Raw genomic sequence first — 19,124 nt, 5'->3', positions numbered from 1 at the left:
CAGTTGAAACTTAACAGAATGTGGGTCATGCAGCACAACAGCCATCCTAACACACAAGTTAATTTTTAACTGAATGGCTGAAGAAGGAAAAAAAAATATTTTGGAATTGCTGAGTCAGATCACTGACCTTAACCTAACTGAAATCGTGCGCCCCGACATGAGCAGTTCATGTAAGACAACCCAGGAATACCAATGACCTGAATCACTAGTGTAAAGCGTAATGGTTTTGAATGTGCAGACTTGATCACATGGTACACTAAATGCTCTGCATTTTAACTGGTTAATTAGATTATATATATATATATATATATATATATATATATTTTTTTTAGCACTTTGATCTAAAAAGTGATCTAGATTTTTATCCAAGTAGATATCTAGACGATCAAACATTGCATAAAGATTACCACTGTTCTAGTCTACTTAAAGGACAGAGGGTAGTAGTATACAATGTCACCACTAATGTGATTATGTTTTGTATACTCTAAAATACTTACTGTACTGTTAAAGTTCTTATGCAGTAATTGTGATTTGCTTAAGGTTTTTTTTCTGTTTAAATTGGGTTGTTTATAGAACAGAGCCAGAATCTTGTTATCCTCTCTTGCTTGTCAGTAGCTTAACCTTTCGTTTGGGTTTTTGCCACCCCTATCATTTATTTAATATTTTATTTGTACATTTAATTTTTATTTTTTTTTGAGGTAAGAGGTCAATAACTATTCAAAAATACAGCGGCGTGTAGGGTGTATTTAAGCGGCTCTGTCACCTTGTTTGCCTATTTTGACAAGACTCCCAGTGGTGACATTGATGCTTTGAATGCAGTGGCCTAAGGGTGCAGCAGAGGTTAGTTGTACTTAACCGAATGCTGTCCCCTGCACGTGCCACCTTCTTAAACTCCAGGAGCTTCTTCCTCCAGAAGCCAACATCATGTGCAACACTGATATCTATGAAGGATCCTACAAAACTGCAGGGGCCTACATAGATATTATCTTGCGATAAGTGACACAATAACTTATCCCCCTGTTTTTGGTCAAGGTAGACACTTAAGGTAAGACAAATTATCTCTTAACTGTGTTGGTGTTTTAATTACATTTCTACACACTTTATGAACATTAATACATATTTCATTGTTATGATATGCTCTAAAACATTTGGCGGTGACTGTTCCCCCCCTCCCCCCCCCCCCCCTCGTCTCCCCCATATATATCCATAATGTTTTTTTTTTTTTTAAAGCGGCTCTGTCAACCCCCCATCTGTGAGAGTATAGCAGTGACGTTGACTCCTGGTGCTCCTGAGGACCAGCCGGAAGATGATGGCGGCGCCTGCAAGGGACAAGTTCAGGTAAGTTAAACTCCCCTCTCCCTGCTGCCACCAGATCCCCATTGGTGATGCCGCTGTTGTTGTTGTTGTGTTTTTTTTGTTTTTGTTTTTTTCAAATTTGCCAAAGTTCTCAGATGGTGACAGTTCTGTTTTAAGTAAAACCTAAATGCAAATCTCCTCTGAGATATATCTGATCATGTTAACGTGATGGCATTGTAGAGAGGTGAACTTTAAATAAATTTTTGCATCTAGATTAAAAAGTCTGTCCTGGATCTTCTAACAGTATGACCTTTCAGACTCTCCTGAGAACAGTGGGAATGACTGGTTCGCTGACCCATGTGATGACTGACTTTGAAGAGCTGTGACTCAGAGCGTATTACTCAGTTGGCTGTCTCTTCTATTAATTCCAGTCCCATTTTTTGTATTTTTTATTTTTTACTTTTTTTTTTCTAGACAAGAAAAAATATTTTACTGAGCACATTAAGAAATAGGTGTTTAAAAACTACCAATATGTATCAATGATTAAACGCTGCGCTTTGTATAGTAGTATTTATTTGTGGGAGGATGTGAATACTGTCCCCACTAACAGTTAAAAGGCTATTACTGACTTATTACAGTATTCTGGATTTTATTTTTAAGTGTGTGTGTATATATATATACTTTTACATGGTTTTGAGTATGCACAAAATAGCATTTTCCTAGGAGCAAAGAGATGGTTTTGAAAGCGATGTACAGCAGCGTTTCTTTGAAAGTCGCTCTGCCCTGTGTTAGTCTGCGATAAATGTGGCATGGGTCATTAGCAGGAAATGATGTGTTTTTTCCTAGAGTCGAAAGGGAGGAGTTTACCATTCTTGGCTCCTGTAATTCACCTAGTGATTGAACGCTATAGCAAACATTCTGTGTGTGTTCGCTGCTCACTATTCTACCTACACTTCGTAATAAAGGCTGTTGTTTATCCACTGGTATCTCTGCATGCACTTAGTGTGTGATCCTTGGCACAAATTTCAGTGTTTTCCAGAAATCTCTCCCCTGTAGAAAATGTTTTCTATGTATGTGACTCATAGAGCTGACTTCATGACAAATACTGTCCTGGAAAGGGCAGTGCATCTTAGGGCATCAACACCACGATTTGCTTCCGGTCATACTGTCTTCTAAATCAAAGTATTTTTATTGGTTCATGGGTAGGTCCTTTTTTTAGTTGTGCCATTAATTTTGATATTTGTTTAAACAAATCCATATCTGTTAATCCATATCCATTAGATGCTAAATGTTAATAATTGAGATGAACTAGAACAGTGGCATAGCTTGTGTTTTGAAATGTCAAGTGTTTTTGTGAGTGTTGGTGGATACCTGGAGCAGTACATCGGCAGATGTGGCAGGGCCAAGTGCAGACAATGCTTTGCTTCAGGATTGTACTAAAACCTACACTAAAAATCAGACTGGTAAATTCCCACATCTGCATAGATTTTTATGCTTATATATGCAGAATTTGTCATAAAGGGTAGTTTCTGGTTAAGATTAAATGCTTTACTTGGTCTGACATGAATCATCCAGGCAAATAAGAGGTTAAAACCTTTCTGAAAGAGGTTAATACTCCCCCATCTTTACCACCACCCCCCCCCCCCCCCTTTTCTGGGCTGATTTAACAGCTGTGTATAAAGCACCAGCATAAGAGCCCACCGTAACATTCCATGGTTTGTTATGAAACTAACTCTTTCTAATATACACTCGGTGACAGCATCTTTCCAGGAATGTTGTACTAGCACACAGTCTGCTTCACCCAGTCATTCATTCTTAGGCGTTCATGCTGAGCAGGAGACCGCACAGCCTCCTTTCCTCCAGCATATCTCAGATCTTATGTCCTCAATCAGTATTTTAACCTCTTAGGGAGAGCGCTAGCGCAAAACAGACTCAATCACACACTTGCTGCTGCTTTTAAGTGTGAACACAGCGGAAGTATAAATCTGGACCACAAGTATTTTGTAGTCGTGGTTAGCTTTCTCTCAACGCAGTCGTACACCCTGTGGAAGCCAATTGTAAAATGCAGAAAGACTGTCTTGAGCCAGCCAAAAATAATACATTTGGCATTAAGGAGTGCAGTTGCTAATTGGATACTGCCTGAGAAAATGGTACACTTGGCGTCTACTTAACGCTGTGGGTTTGGCAGCCAGCCAGTGACGGATTCAGGTTGTTGTGAATAAAAACGGCGTGTGGTGAGGGAGGAGTTAAAAATGAGTCATCTGTAAGTTATGACAATGCAAAATCTTGCAGCTGTGTTAGAGGATTTGCTTAACTCTTAACAGAATGTAATGGTTAAAAGCTTTGCATGAAAATTGCTCATATCCTGTATATTCACTCGGACCACACTTACAGGGATATCTAAAATATTCGTTTTGATCTAGTTGGTGCAATGCTAGTATCTTCCTTAATTTGGGAAACTGATGTTCGGCATTTAAGTGGCCAGCCTGGTTATGGGACATTGACCGAACATCAGTTGCCCATCTCGTTGTATCTGGTAGTGTTGGTATTTCTTGTTCTAACGAACTGCAACCAAAATGCAAAGCCAGGAAATTTTGGTTTTTGATTTATGGTTCTACTTTTATAGGTGGAGTCCGGTGAAGAAGTTGAAGTTGAAGAATTTTATGTGAAATATAAGAACTTGTAAGTACAATTTTCTTCTGTTTAATTAAAAAGCTTTGTGAAAGACCTTTCTAGCTATATTACCCAATGTCCTGGTTCCTGTATGGAGATGGGATTTAACAGAACGCTATACATGCATCTTTACATTTAAGGAACGTTTAAATATTCTTTGTTACCCTGTCACTATTCAAATTTATAATTCATTTATTCTGCAAATCAACATAGAAGCAATGTGCCAATGAGTATGAGTTGGTTCAAAAAGTTAAGAACCAGGTTTGGTGGACCGGAGAATGCCTCTTTTGTGTCATTCACACACTTCAATTAGCCGTGTGTCCTAATCACTCAGGAATTCATTTTTTTTTTTTCCACACTTTATGTATTTGTGGCTTTTATGGTGCAGTGATACAATGCAAAAATGTATTCATCTTTTTAACCCTAATTTTATTTCCAGCTCATACTTGCATTGTCAGTGGGCTACCTTAGAGGAATTGGAGAAAGATAAAAGGATTCACCAAAAGATAAAAAGGTTTCGGGCCAAGCAAGGACAAAACAAGTTCCTTTCGGAGGTATGATACATGTATTACCTGGAAATGTATGGAGCGTATCTGGTATAAATGACTGAAAATACTTGTTGAGTTTTGTGTGATATTAAATGTTTAGTTTTGTATCTGTATCCACTTCTGAAAAGGACAGTGTAGGTAATGAATCAAATCATATTGTTACATAATGTACATGCTCTTTGTACAGTCTGTACCAGCTGATGCATCTTAAGACATCAATGTTCACACACACAAAAGAAAATCACCTGTGTGTGTAAATAAAAAAGCTTGCATCCTTTAATTTGTTTTGCCTGCTGTAGTGCAGAGAATGTTGGAAACAGGAAGCATTCTGTTTAACGTTAGGAATTTAGTGGTATATGAACTCACACATAATCAGGAATATATGATTAAAAATTTTTTAGTAATACATGCCTTAAGAAAATCAATCCTCTTTCATATACGATCAATGTAGTATGTTGTGTGGTTTTTTTTTTTTCTCTTTATTTCTTTTTAAATTTCACTTCCTTCTTTTTGCACCCTGGCGAATGATTTAAGACCTATGTAGCAGATTCCTAATAGACCAGAGTAAACAAAGCAAGTTTTTTATAGGTTTGGAGTTTATTTGGCGTATTGAGTTTGTTTCAGTTATCAGTTCTGGATATTCACTGAGCAGGCTGAACTTTCACTGCATTCTGGGGAAAAAATGGAAATTGATTCTCTCAGGTACTCTATTTAAACAAGAGTATGGAGGGAAAACGCACCTTAATGAGGAAGTCTATTTTGTAACTTTTTTTTCTCTTCTGCAAAGTATGACTTTTTTACAGTTCCCATTGCCCTTCTGGGGAATGATAAGCATTAACCCTGTTCAAGTGGTCTCATCTCTTTTCTAAGCTACTGTGGTTATTGTACTAGTATTTTTCATAAATACAACAGCTGCCAAATGCCACAGTGTGTGTGTGTGTGTATATATAATATATATATTTTTATGTGGCTATCATTGCTTATTGTGCCAATTATAAGTGATAGTTGCAGACTTTTTTCATGTCAGGAGAGGGTTAAGGCCAGTCTCCTTGCTATGCTGGAAGCATTCATGCATATTCTGCCCCAGATCTCTACAGCAGCTAATTATGCGGAGGATTGTGGCTGTCCTTCTCTGATTTGGACAATTGCCCACATGAGACTAAGCTTCTGATCACCAATTTAATTTCACTTAGATCTGTATGCAGTACTAGAGCCAGGGTCATGCAGTTGAAAGTCCTCTGCCTTCTTTGTCAGCCCTAGACTGACAGACCTTCCTACCTGTAGGGAACTAACCCTCAAAACAAATTTGATTGAGAAGCCTAAATATGGCCTCTAGTTTGTGTTCAGAAATGTCATTTTCCTGAAGGTCATGATTAGCTTATTTTGTTTCCCTACACATTCAGCATGTGCCCCATAGTATTCCACATAATATTTTTTAAATTTGTATTCTTTCTTTCTTGACCTCAGAATAATTGCCGCTGATCGATATTATTATTATTACTTTTAATTAGTGTATTTCTATTATAAATTTTGGAATGCTAAAATTTCTGACAGAATAATAGAAAAGCTTGCTGAAAGTAAATTGTATTTTTGAACACAGTTCGTAGAAAATACAGGTGTTGGGAGGTGGAGAGTTCTGGTGCTTAATTGATGAGTTTTCAAAGTGATTGACTTGTAAGAATTTTTCCCTAAAACGTATTCCTTTAAATTGCTTGTCCCTCTAGGTCAGGGGTTCCCAACAAAGTCCTCAACTGCCCCCTAGCAGTCCAGGGTTTAGGGATTATCCTGTTGTGTAAAAAAAAATTGTTTTCCTTTCCAAACACACCTTAGACACAGCTGGGTAGTCCCTAAATCCTGGACTGTTCGGGGGTTCTTGAGGACTGGGTTGGGAACCACTGCTCTAGGTTAAGGGTTCATTGTTGACATGTTTGAATGCTGTGCAACACTGGTGCACTTCATTGTGGAAACACAAGGGTTAATAGTCTCCACCATTATGTTTAAACCACCGCAGCTTTTGAGAAACTGTGGGAGCTTATAAGCCTCTTTAGATTGCTCATTAGTGAATTGTAATTTCACACTTCATTTAAAATATTCAACTTTCTCCCACTGTAAAAGGTTTCACACAGTAATTAAGAGGCTCGGCTAGCAAAGTCTAAGGATCTCCTCACTGGGAGCTATCCTGCTAAATTGTAATATTTCAATTAGCAAGTTTTGAGGTTGTCTGAGTATTGCAGTGTTGCTGTGACCCTAACAATGTGTTCAATGTGATGGACGGAGGTTTTCTCCCTATGGAATGCACTAAATAGGACTAAGATTGTCCTGTTTGTTAACAGATTGAAGATGATCTCTTTAATCCTGACTATGTGGAAGTCGATCGGCTACTGGATGTCTCTGTCAGTGTGGATGAAAAAGGAGAGGTAAATAATAAATGTTAACACAATCCCTCCCACTCAGCAATTCTCAAATCTATACAATGCATCATTCTCCACTGACGTTTTCCTGTCACTTGACTACACTACTTACACAAATTAATGCAGAAATCCCCATTTCCCCGGTACGATATTAATCGTACAACTGCGTCCAACCTGTCCCCCTCTGTGTTAATAGTTGCCACTATCACAATATGCTTTTCAGGTAAATCTAGTCAGTGTTAACTAAAGTAAAGCGATTGACATAGAATGCTTTGCAATGCTGTGCGGTGCCTGTCTTAAGAGGAAGGGGTGGGGGTGGGTACGAGAAAAATATGCATTCAAGGATGAGTTGGACAAGTGATTATAGACAGGTAGTCCGAGAACTGTTATAGAACTAGATTAGAATAAGTCAAATTCCATAACTACCGTGATCTAGAAAGTCCTAAAATGTATGCCATATAATGAGTCCTCCGTTATAGTAAACGTTGTTTAGCCCTAATGGCTTCAACAGCAATAATATAACTCCTATTCCAAGCGCTGATTATAGGATATAGGAACATTTCAGATAGTACATGTCTGGGACTTAGTGACACCCAATCTTAGACACTTAAGATCTTGCAGCTTAATTATTTATTTAATTTTTTTGCTTGTGATTAGAATCTTAATAAATTTCTGCATAGACTGTAGATTTTTTTTTTTCTATTTATTTTTTTAAAAGAACTTGGATAAATAAATCTCCTGCTGAACTAACTGTTGGCAGTTTTCATTTCTTGCCTCTTGTGTTGCTGTGTCTGCGTTCTGTAACTGTGTTGCACCTGCCTTTTGCAGCCGGTGAGTCATTACTTGGTGAAGTGGTGCTCTCTACCATATGAAGACAGCACTTGGGAGCTTAAACAAGACTTGGATCCAGCAAAGATTGAAGAATTTGAGAAACTCCAGAGCAGGGAGCCAAAAACAGAGCGCGTGGTAAGAATTGGCACAGCCAACCAGTGTTTTTATTTGAAAATAGCTCAGTTATGTGGTCTTTCGGAAAACCACTAATGGGATTTACTGCATTTGAAACAGGAGCGACCTCCCGCTGATGAGTGGAAGAAATCGGAGACTTCCAGGGAGTATAAAAACAATAACAGTCTCAGGGAATACCAGTTGGAAGGAGTGAATTGGCTGCTATTCAACTGGTACAACGCGTAAGTATATTCCCCACCCTTTGTGCAGTAGCTTTACTAAACTTTAATAGCTTTGTTTCATGGCATCGTTTAACCTTGCACATTTTATTGACATCTCAGGGACTTAGATTTATATGCTATAAAAAATAAATAAAAAAAATAATAATAAAAAAGTGGAAAACCATATTTTTTACGATGCTCATATTTTAAAAACTTTGTTTTTTTTCCCCCTCCCATTAAAAGCTACATTACATTTAGCAGCCCAGACAAGAATCAAAAGCAGAGCTCCGTTAACCCATTAAAGCCGCCTGTGTTTCCTACTTTATATCATAAATACCCAATTTCCTCTGGGAACTGGCATCTGATCAACTATTTTATTTATTTTTTAGTTAACCACAATAAACCTGCATTCTATAAAAAAAAAAAAAAAAATATTCCACACTTGTTAAATGAGCCTTTTCACGTTAACAAAATGTCAGTCGACCCTTCTGTACATGTTAAATTGTGCTGGGGAAAGACTGTTTCTTTGAAAACTAGTCTCACACTTTTAGAATATGGAACGCATTAGAAATTCAGTTTGTTTTCACTTTAGTCAGTAACCCTGTCTGTGTCTCGAGAGACTTGGAGGGAAATCTTAGTTAAGTGTATATAGGGCTGGCCCTATGAATAGATTAAATCAGGGTATCCAAAGTGACTCTTGCTTTATTAGTTTTTTTTTATTTTTATTTTTATTCGTTTTTGTCGCCTGAAGTTAATTTTGTTTTTCCACACTTTAGGCGAAATTGCATTCTAGCAGATGAAATGGGTTTGGGGAAGACCATCCAATCCATCACTTTTCTGTATGAAATCTTCCTAAAGGGCATACATGGCCCCTTTTTGGTTATTGCCCCACTTTCAACTATTCCAAACTGGGAGAGGGAGTTCCGCACTTGGACAGAGTTGAATGTCGTCGTTTATCATGGAAGCCAAGCAAGTAGGAAAATGATACAACTTTACGAAATGTACTTCAAAGATCCACAGGTGAGCATATTACTACTCATCCACCTGCTCTGCAGGAGCAATCTGGTACAGAATGTTTAGAATGGGAAATAAGATTCAAAGTCAGATTTCATTTTTACTAGTGTATAAATAAATTCCAGCCTAGCCTTCAAATTAAATTATTGTCTGCATCACAAAGAGTCTAGTTTTGTACTTGGTAAGATTGGGGGACTGGTGCGTTAGGGGAGTTACCCTTTAAATTAGACGCTAAAAAGAGCAGTTGAAAGGTGTACTTTTTTTATAGTCACATCTGCAACGATAGATCTATAGTTATGCTATGTGTGCAAAACTTTGTGATGTGGCAATTTGATTAATATATTTAATATATTTTGAGGGAGTCCGCATGCAGTTGCTGAGAATCTGAAACTGATATTTGTGGCGTAAAGTTTGGAAATGTTGAGAATTAAAATTACTTTGCTTTGAAGGGTTTGTGCTATCTCCTTTTTGCTCAACAGATGAAGAAATTTCCATCTGCAAAATGGGTTAATCTTTTTATTATGTGCGTTATTTTTAGGGCCGAGCAATAAAAGGTGCCTACAGGTTCCATGCAATTATTACAACCTTTGAAATGATTCTGACGGATTGCCCTGAGCTCAGGAACATTCACTGGCGATGCGTGATTATTGATGAGGCTCATCGACTGAAGAATAGGAACTGCAAGCTTTTGGAAGGACTAAAGATGATGGATTTGGTGGGTGTTTCATTTGTGTCTAATTTGGTCTGTTCATTTTTGTTTGAATTTTTTTTTTGCCATTGGCGTATCCACCATTGTAGGACAAAGGGTGAATTTCTGATTTTAATGTGCAACAGAACAAACAGTTTAGTTGTATCTGCACCTTCTCTTCAGTCCCGTTGGTGTCATGGAAAACGTACATGCCTTTCTGCTGAATCAATCATTAAGACAAGAGCATCTTGTGAATGAGAGACAAGAGGTGCCACGTTTGACTGCTGATTCAGCAGAGCTAGACTCGGAGGCTAAAGTTGGCACCGGCATCTGTTCTGCAAGGATAATGAAGGGAGAAAAAAAGCCAAAACTTTAGACTTGTGGGTTTGTATTCACTGCATGTGTCCTGGGAGAACAAAATCTATATAATCTGTCATGGTTTGTGCGTGCACATGCATATGTGGATCTGTGAATATGTGTATATCAGAGGCAGGCTGCCCACTTTTGGCCCGGGGTCAAATACAAACAGCTTTTTTTTTTTAAATGTATTTATTTTTGCACAGAAAACTCAGTGTGTGTGTGGTCCGGCAATATATGGGTTTTATAGATAGAAAGTGGTAAGAGTGGACCTGAATGTGACTCTTGCTCAATAAGAGAGCAAAGAAGTTATTCTGTAGCCATTGACAGCCTGTTCTTTTCAGTTTTCCTTTTGTAATATATAAAGCTGAAATTCTAGGTCATAGGACTCCAAATCTGGCATTTGTAATACTTTATTTTACTTCTTAATTCAGAAATCTAACCATGCTTGGCAACGTATTATAGGTACTAAACAGCTGAAGTTTGTCCACTGTATTTCCATAACATTGTGCATATGGATAAATCTTACTATAGAAATGTAAACGGTCTTTAAATGACAGGCTAGAGTTGACCCAACATTTAAAATCTGAGTAAAACCATAAATTAGTAAAAAATAAGGTGCTGATATTTGAAGTTCCTGTAATTCTCCAGGTTTTGCAGCTTCTGCAGTGAACAAATAATTTAAAACCCGTTGAGGAGCTGAGCTGTTTCCGTGGTCAGTGGCTTGACAGCAACTTTGGAAAGGCTATCATTTATTTTGTTAGTGAATAGTTTTAACAAACTCTCTGCCAGTAAAACTCTCTGTACCTTAAAATGCCAGTGAAACATTATACTTCAATGTGTCAGAGGGCTTACAAGTGGCAGTTTGGGCCTCCGTTCTAAAGCTCTGTGTATCATGCATTCTGAGTGTAGGATGCAGGTAATTGATCTTATCACATGAAAAAAGAACTGGTGAGACCCTACATTCCTGTATGTTGAGCCTTTGAAAAAGAGAATTGTACCCTTTAACCCTGTCCTCTCTGAAGAGGTGCTAGAGTCCAGTGCCTGTGTATAAAGGCCCAATAGGGAAACCCACATTAGGCATTATACTGTAATACAATCTCTTGTATTTCAAGGGCAGTGAAGTGGAGTCTTTGTTGTGAAGTAGCGTCTGGTTCTATTTGTCTCATTCTTTCCTTGCTATGCTTGCAGGAACACAAAGTGCTGCTAACGGGTACCCCTTTGCAAAACACTGTAGAGGAGCTTTTCAGCCTGCTGAATTTCCTGGAGCCAGATCGTTTCCCTTCAGAAAGCAATTTCATGCTAGAATTTGGGGATCTGAAAACTGAAGAACAGGTATGGAATGACTAGAATTAAATCAGTGATCAACCCAGCACTTTATATTTTGATTCTAAATGATGATGTTATAGGTAAAGAAATAGTCACCTAACCTTATTCTAGGAATGCACATGCCCTGATCTCTGCAGGATTCAAACTTTTACAAAATCTGGAAGTAATTTTTTAAATTATTTATTCTTTTAAATAAAACTCTCTACCTATACTTCAAAATAATTGTAAAAAACAAAAAAACCTAAAACATGCAGTGTTTGCAGTGCACCGTGACATAATTGCAGAATTGCTGCAGTGTAGAGGAAGCATGGACAGATTTGTACAAAAGGTACAAGTACATTGTGGTTTCTGTGGTGCAGCCACTCCCTCTAACTTTACAAGACGCGCACACAACACCTGTCACTTTCAATCTAAATATACCAGAGTGTGCTCCTGTGTATCTCTAATATGTTGATCTAGTTAGAGATATAGACTTATTTAGATAGATAAAGCAATATTGGTTATACACACAGACGTGTTTATGTGAATATAAGAGTAAAAACAGGTGGTTTTTTTTTTGTTTGTTTTTTACATTACTTTTAATACAATAGCTCTTGCTCTTTTTAATCCGAATTAGTATGTATGTGTTTTGCAAAAACACAGTGTTCAGGCTTTATATAGATGCTGGAGCTTTCTACTTAAAGAATCACTTCTAATTTTTGTTTCTGTTGTTGCATTTGTCTTATTCAGAAAGTTGAGACATGGTATGGTGTATTTGCATTAATGTGCAATGTCTACTAAAGTACTGGGGGAAAAAAAGTGAATCAGATCTTGATTAGCTTTCCTTAAAGGAACACTATAGAGTTAGGAACACAAATGGTTCTGCCTCCGTGGCCGAGATCATTCAACTTGATGATCTCAGCCAATCCAATGCTTTCCCATAGTAAAGTATTGGGAGGCTATTGCACATGCATTTCCTCATAGACATGCATTGAATCAATGCATCTCTGTGGGAAGTGTTCAACATTTCTATGCAGAGCGTTGGGACTCTTATCTCCAGTGCTGCACACTGTTGAGCTCTGATCCAGGAAGCACCTCAAGTGACCGTCTGAGTGACAGCCACTAGAGGTGTTACAAGGCAGTAATGTAAACACTGCATTTTCTCTGATACATCAAAAGCCTGCAGGGATAGATTATAGACCCCAGAACAACTCCACTGAGCTGTAGTTGTTCTGGTGACTACAGATTCCCTTTAAGTTCTTAAAGTCAACCTACCATAACATCACAATGATACTGCGATCTCCACCTATGCACTTGTCCTTTTTTCTTCCCTGGTGTCAGGGCATCATAGACAATTGTGTCAACCAGAAAGACAAAAAAAGAAAACTCTCACAGTGATAGTCTCTCGTAGCTGGGTCCATTATTACATACAAATAAATACTGCATATAAAATACATAAAAACAATATATATATATAATTTTTTTTTTTTTTTTACTTTTCAGGGTGAAACATGGGTAGAACTAATTTTCAGTATTTATAATGCAGTATCATATAGGTAGTTAAAAATGTATTCTTTCTACTATATCAAAGTCGAAAATGGCTGTAACATGAAAAGTCAGTGACTCTCTTGTGTGTCTACAGGTACAAAAACTGCAGGGCATTCTTAAACCCATGATGCTAAGGCGTCTGAAAGAAGATGTGGAGAAGAACCTTGCTCCAAAAGAAGAAACCATTATTGAAGTAGAGCTGACAAATATTCAGAAGAAATACTACAGAGCCATCCTTGAGAAAAACTTTACTTTTCTTTCCAAGGGTGGCGGAGGTGGGCATGCAAATGTCCCTAACCTACTTAACACTATGATGGAACTCCGGAAATGCTGCAATCATCCTTATCTTATTAATGGTGAGTTACGCTAAGGAGTCTTCCATGTTGCTGGTGGCAGGCAGGGCATACAAAGCAGCCCTGGAAAAAATCTATGCCAGCCTCATAAGTCATTGTGCTATGTAGTGTTTTTTTTTTTTTTAATCTATCTATCTCTTTTTCTGATTCAAAATATTAGTCCTTTTAGGGTAATTAAATTATACAGTACAGCATACTCACATGCAGACACAGACAATCTTACTGACACAAGCTCATTGATACACAGGCTCAAAGACAATCTCATTGATATACATAAGCTCAGACATATAAACACAAGCTCACTGATGCACACAAATAGGCTCATTGACAGACAATCTCAAAGACACACACAGACAAGCTTACTGGTACACACACACAAATTTAGTACAGACAAAGCTCACTGACGCGCACACTCTCCCTACAGACAAGCCCATTGACACACACATGCTCCCTACAGAAGAGCTCAGATTCAATACAGACCAGCTCACTGACACACACGTGCTCACGGTCACACACGCTCCCTACAGACAAGCTCACGGTCACACACGCTCCCTGCAGACAAGCTCACGGTCACACACGCTCCCTACAGACAAGCTCACGGTCACACACGCTCCCTACAGACAAGCTCACGGTCACACACGCTCCCTACAGACAAGCTCACGGTCACACACGCTCCCTACAGACAAGCTCACGGTCACACACGCTCCCTACAGACAAGCTCACGGTCACACACGCTCCCTACAGACAAGCTCACGGTCACACACGCTCCCTACAGACAAGCTCACGGTCACACACGCTCCATGCACAGACAAGCTCACGGTCACACACGCTCCATGCACAGACAAGCTCACGGTCACACACGCTCCATGCACAGACAAGCTCACGGTCACACACGCTCCATGCACAGACAAGCTCACGGTCACACACGCTCCATGCACACACAAGCTCACGGTCACACACGCTCCATGCACACACAAGCTCACGGTCACACACGCTCCATGCACACACAAGCTCACGGTCACACACGCTCCCTACAGACCAGCTCAGATACACGCTCCCTACAGACCAGCTCAGATACACGCTCCCTACAGACCAGCTCAGATACACGCTCCCTACAGACCAGCTCAGATACACGCTCCCTACAGACCAGCTCAGATACACGCTCCCTACAGACCAGCTCAGATACACGCTCCCTACAGACCAGCTCAGATACACGCTCCCTACAGACCAGCTCAGATACACGCTCCCTACAGACCAGCTCAGATACACGCTCCCTACAGACCAGCTCAGATACACGCTCCCTACAGACCAGCTCAGATACACGCTCCCTACAGACCAGCTCAGATACACGCTCCCTACAGACCAGCTCAGATACACGCTCCCTACAGACCAGCTCAGATACACGCTCCCTACAGACCAGCTCAGATACACTCACGCTCCCTACAGACCAGCTCAGATACACTCACGCTCCCTACAGACCAGCTCAGATACACTCACGCTCCCTACAGACCAGCTCAGATACACTCACGCTCCCTACAGACCAGCTCAGATACACTCACGCTCCCTACAGACCAGCTCAGATACACTCACGCTCCCTACAGACCAGCTCAGATACACTCACGCTCCCTACAGACCAGCTCAGATACACTCACGCTCCCTACAGACCAGCTCAGATACACTCACGCTCCCTACAGACCAGCTCAGATACACTCACGCTCCCTACAGACCAGCTCAGATACACTCACGCTCCCTACAGACCAGCTCAGATACACTCACGCTCCCTACAGACCAGCTCAGATACACTCACGCTCCCTACAGACCAGCTCAGATACACTCACGCTCCCTACAGACCAGCTCAGATACACTCACGCTCCCTACAGACCAGCTCAGATACACTCACGCTCCCTACAGACCAGCTCAGATACACTCACGCTCCCTACAGACCAGCTCAGATACACTCACGCTCCCTACAGACCAGCTCAGATACACTCACGCTCCCTACAGACCAGCTCAGATACACTCACGCTCCCTACAGACCAGCTCAGATACACTCACGCTCCCTACAGACCAGCTCAGATACACTCACGCTCCCTACAGACCAGCTCAGATACACTCACGCTCCCTACAGACCAGCTCAGATACACTCACGCTCCCTACAGACCAGCTCAGATACACTCACGCTCCCTACAGACCAGCTCAGATACACTCACGCTCCCTACAGACCAGCTCAGATACACTCACGCTCCCTACAGACCAGCTCAGATACACTCACGCTCCCTACAGACCAGCTCAGATACACTCACGCTCCCTACAGACCAGCTCAGATACACTCACGCTCCCTACAGACCAGCTCAGATACACTCACGCTCCCTACAGACCAGCTCAGATACACTCACGCTCCCTACAGACCAGCTCAGATACACTCACGCTCCCTACAGACCAGCTCAGATACACTCACGCTCCCTACAGACCAGCTCAGATACACTCACGCTCCCTACAGACCAGCTCAGATACACTCACGCTCCCTACAGACCAGCTCAGATACACTCACGCTCCCTACAGACCAGCTCAGATACACTCACGCTCCCTACAGACCAGCTCAGATACACTCACGCTCCCTACAGACCAGCTCAGATACACTCACGCTCCCTACAGACCAGCTCAGATACACTCACGCTCCCTACAGACCAGCTCAGATACACTCACGCTCCCTACAGACCAGCTCAGATACACTCACGCTCCCTACAGACCAGCTCAGATACACTCACGCTCCCTACAGACCAGCTCAGATACACTCACGCTCCCTACAGACCAGCTCAGATACACTCACGCTCCCTACAGACCAGCTCAGATACACTCACGCTCCCTACAGACCAGCTCAGATACACTCACGCTCCCTACAGACCAGCTCAGATACACTCACGCTCCCTACAGACCAGCTCAGATACACTCACGCTCCCTACAGACCAGCTCAGATACACTCACGCTCCCTACAGACCAGCTCAGATACACTCACGCTCCCTACAGACCAGCTCAGATACACTCACGCTCCCTACAGACCAGCTCAGATACACTCACGCTCCCTACAGACCAGCTCAGATACACTCACGCTCCCTACAGACCAGCTCAGATACACTCACGCTCCCTACAGACCAGCTCAGATACACTCACGCTCCCTACAGACCAGCTCAGATACACTCACGCTCCCTACAGACCAGCTCAGATACACTCACGCTCCCTACAGACCAGCTCAGATACACTCACGCTCCCTACAGACCAGCTCAGATACACTCACGCTCCCTACAGACCAGCTCAGATACACTCACGCTCCCTACAGACCAGCTCAGATACACTCACGCTCCCTACAGACCAGCTCAGATACACTCACGCTCCCTACAGACCAGCTCAGATACACTCACGCTCCCTACAAACAAGCTCAGATACACTCACGCTCCCTACAAACAAGCTCAGATACACTCACGCTCCCTACAAACAAGCTCACTAACACACACGCTCCCTACAAACAAGCTCACTAACACACACGCTCCCTACAAACAAGCTCACTAACACACACACACACACAAACTCACTCACTAGCAGGCGCAGAAACATGCAGACGCTCACTCACTAGCATATGCGCGCGCACACACACATACACAGCACTGGTAGGTGAAGGTGTCAATGTCTGGCCTCTTCAGCGAGGTCAACAGCTTCCGTCTGGGGGAGGGGCTTGCATTCGGGAGGCTTGACTTACGTGTGGGGGCGGGGCATGCGGCCGTAATTGCTGTACTCTGTGCAGGGAGAATGGGAATAATCTTCTCCAATCAGTTGTTCATCTTAAATGTTGAGTTGTAAACAAACCAGCAGTCTTAAATGTGATCGCTTAAGCTACTTATAGAGAAAGTAGCTCGGCATATCTTCTATTGTCTTATTTACTACTTCTTGTTCTTAGTTATATATTTATATAGATTTAAAATACACTGAACAGAACCCAATATTCTCGAAAATAACACAAAGTGTTGACTAACTGAAGGATTTCTTATTACAATACTGGGTTTGGAAGTAATGCGATCTGCATTTTTGGTTTTTTTTTTTTTTATAGATATTTTGAAAAGGTTCTGTAATATAAACTATGATACAGGGAGTTGTATCATTTTCAAATACAAGGACTCTCAGCAGAGTAAATTGTGAAAATGGCCACTTGTCAACATAGTGTTTGGACGTTTTGCATACTATACCTCTGTGTTTCTTTCAAACACTGCTATCGTACCAGGAAAACCTGATTTGGGAAAACCTTCAAAACTTTCACTTTTTGTATTGATCAATTATACCAGTGCTTCTTATTAGAAGTATTGTGTACTCAAAGGCTACGACTATACAGTGACTGTTTATTGTGACCTTTAGGAAATATGGTTTGATAGGGTGAAGTACTCTTTTGACACATTATCAGACCATCATTATGCCACCTAGCTATACTGCATATTCAAGTTCAGTCTATTAGAAACCACTTCATTTTTTTTGTATCTAGCGAAGTCCTTATTTTACCCTTTTAAAACAGTGAGACCTCTGGGAGACTGGGGAGGCGTTGCTTTTACCAATAAAAGGTGAATAAGTGTATGGACAGGCTCATTAATTCTGCTTTAGCTGACGAAGCATCACAGTAATGTTATTGAATTTGACTTTGGTACACAATAAGGATACGACACTTTAACAATCTCAGTTGTCAGGGCTTAAAATTTGTAGTCCATACTACAAACCAGGCCTTGAAAGTTACTTGCCACTACAAGCCAACATAGGCCCACCTGGGCTGAATTTTCATTTGCCAATGACGAAAAGCTAGTATCGATTTCGAGCACTGTCTGTTGTGATATAATGAACGGAATTAAATGTGTATTTAGTTGGAATGTTGTTATTAAGGGTTTAGATCATTTATTGATAAAATCTGTTGGTCCTTGCTTTTAAATTTCAGAACTCTGCAAATTATCACGTTATTGAGTCTAAAAAATTGCATGTGGTTGTGGGATATGATTACAATTTTTTTTTATCAAAGTCTGCATTTGCATAGCAGTAGCGCAGTCTCTGTATTTTACATTCTAGAAGGTGCTGTCTGATGGCTTCCACATCCATAGCAAAATACAATTTGTCTGGTTGGTGACATTGTATTTGTCCCCTTGCTTAAGAGGTTTCCTGTTGGCAAAATAATTAGAAATTGCACAAACTCAGCAACTTAGCAGCGGAGTGCGTGGCACTTTTACTTTAAATGACCAATAGGGTTAAACTGTTTCTCTGCTATAGGTTTTGCAAAAGGCACCCTCCCAAGTGTCTCTATTTAGGAGGGACAGTCCCTACTCTGGGCCCAAATCACTCTGTCCTTCTGTTATATCTTAATGTCTCCCTTTTCTAGGAGCTCCCTCTTGGTGTGTGTGACAAAGCTCCGCAGCTATACTGCTCAGAGTAATGTGTTTTAAACTACAATAAATGTGTTTTGAAACCAGTCTGTGTAAAGAAGATACATTGTTCTAGATCGAGATTACATTTTAGTTATATTGTACAAATTAGTAAGTTGCTTAAAATTTCTCAGAACAGCCTCACCCCTGGCCACACCCTCAACATTAAGGTGCCCCTCTGTCCATTTGAAATGTTGGCATGTATGCTATTGGTTGTTTTTGTGGTTTTTTTTCCTATCTCATTATGGACAAGGAATGGCTGTGTACCCATTATGTGTAATACCAAATTACGTCTGTAGAGAAGAGCCACAATTT

The 19,124-nt window shown here is 40.7% G+C and overlaps 1 protein-coding gene across 1 annotated transcript in view; it reads left to right on the top strand.

Annotated features, from left to right (window-relative positions):
* Positions 1-19,124, top strand: part of CHD7 (chromodomain helicase DNA binding protein 7) — a 102,744-nt gene that overhangs the window by 58,427 nt on the left and 25,193 nt on the right. Inside the window, exons 7-16 of the mRNA XM_063451369.1 lie at positions 1,231-1,338; positions 3,923-3,978; positions 4,409-4,523; positions 6,851-6,934; positions 7,757-7,894; positions 7,994-8,115; positions 8,871-9,114; positions 9,647-9,823; positions 11,345-11,488; positions 13,104-13,365. Coding sequence (XP_063307439.1) covers positions 1,231-1,338; positions 3,923-3,978; positions 4,409-4,523; positions 6,851-6,934; positions 7,757-7,894; positions 7,994-8,115; positions 8,871-9,114; positions 9,647-9,823; positions 11,345-11,488; positions 13,104-13,365 — 1,450 coding nt within the window. The remainder of the gene's footprint in view (positions 1-1,230; positions 1,339-3,922; positions 3,979-4,408; positions 4,524-6,850; positions 6,935-7,756; positions 7,895-7,993; positions 8,116-8,870; positions 9,115-9,646; positions 9,824-11,344; positions 11,489-13,103; positions 13,366-19,124) is intronic.

The sequence above is a fragment of the Pelobates fuscus genome, chromosome 4, assembly GCF_036172605.1.
Source record: "Pelobates fuscus isolate aPelFus1 chromosome 4, aPelFus1.pri, whole genome shotgun sequence".
Lineage (NCBI taxonomy): Eukaryota > Metazoa > Chordata > Amphibia > Anura > Pelobatidae > Pelobates > Pelobates fuscus.
The sequence above is the reverse complement of the archived record's forward strand: the minus strand, read 5'-3'. Positions and strand labels throughout refer to the sequence as shown.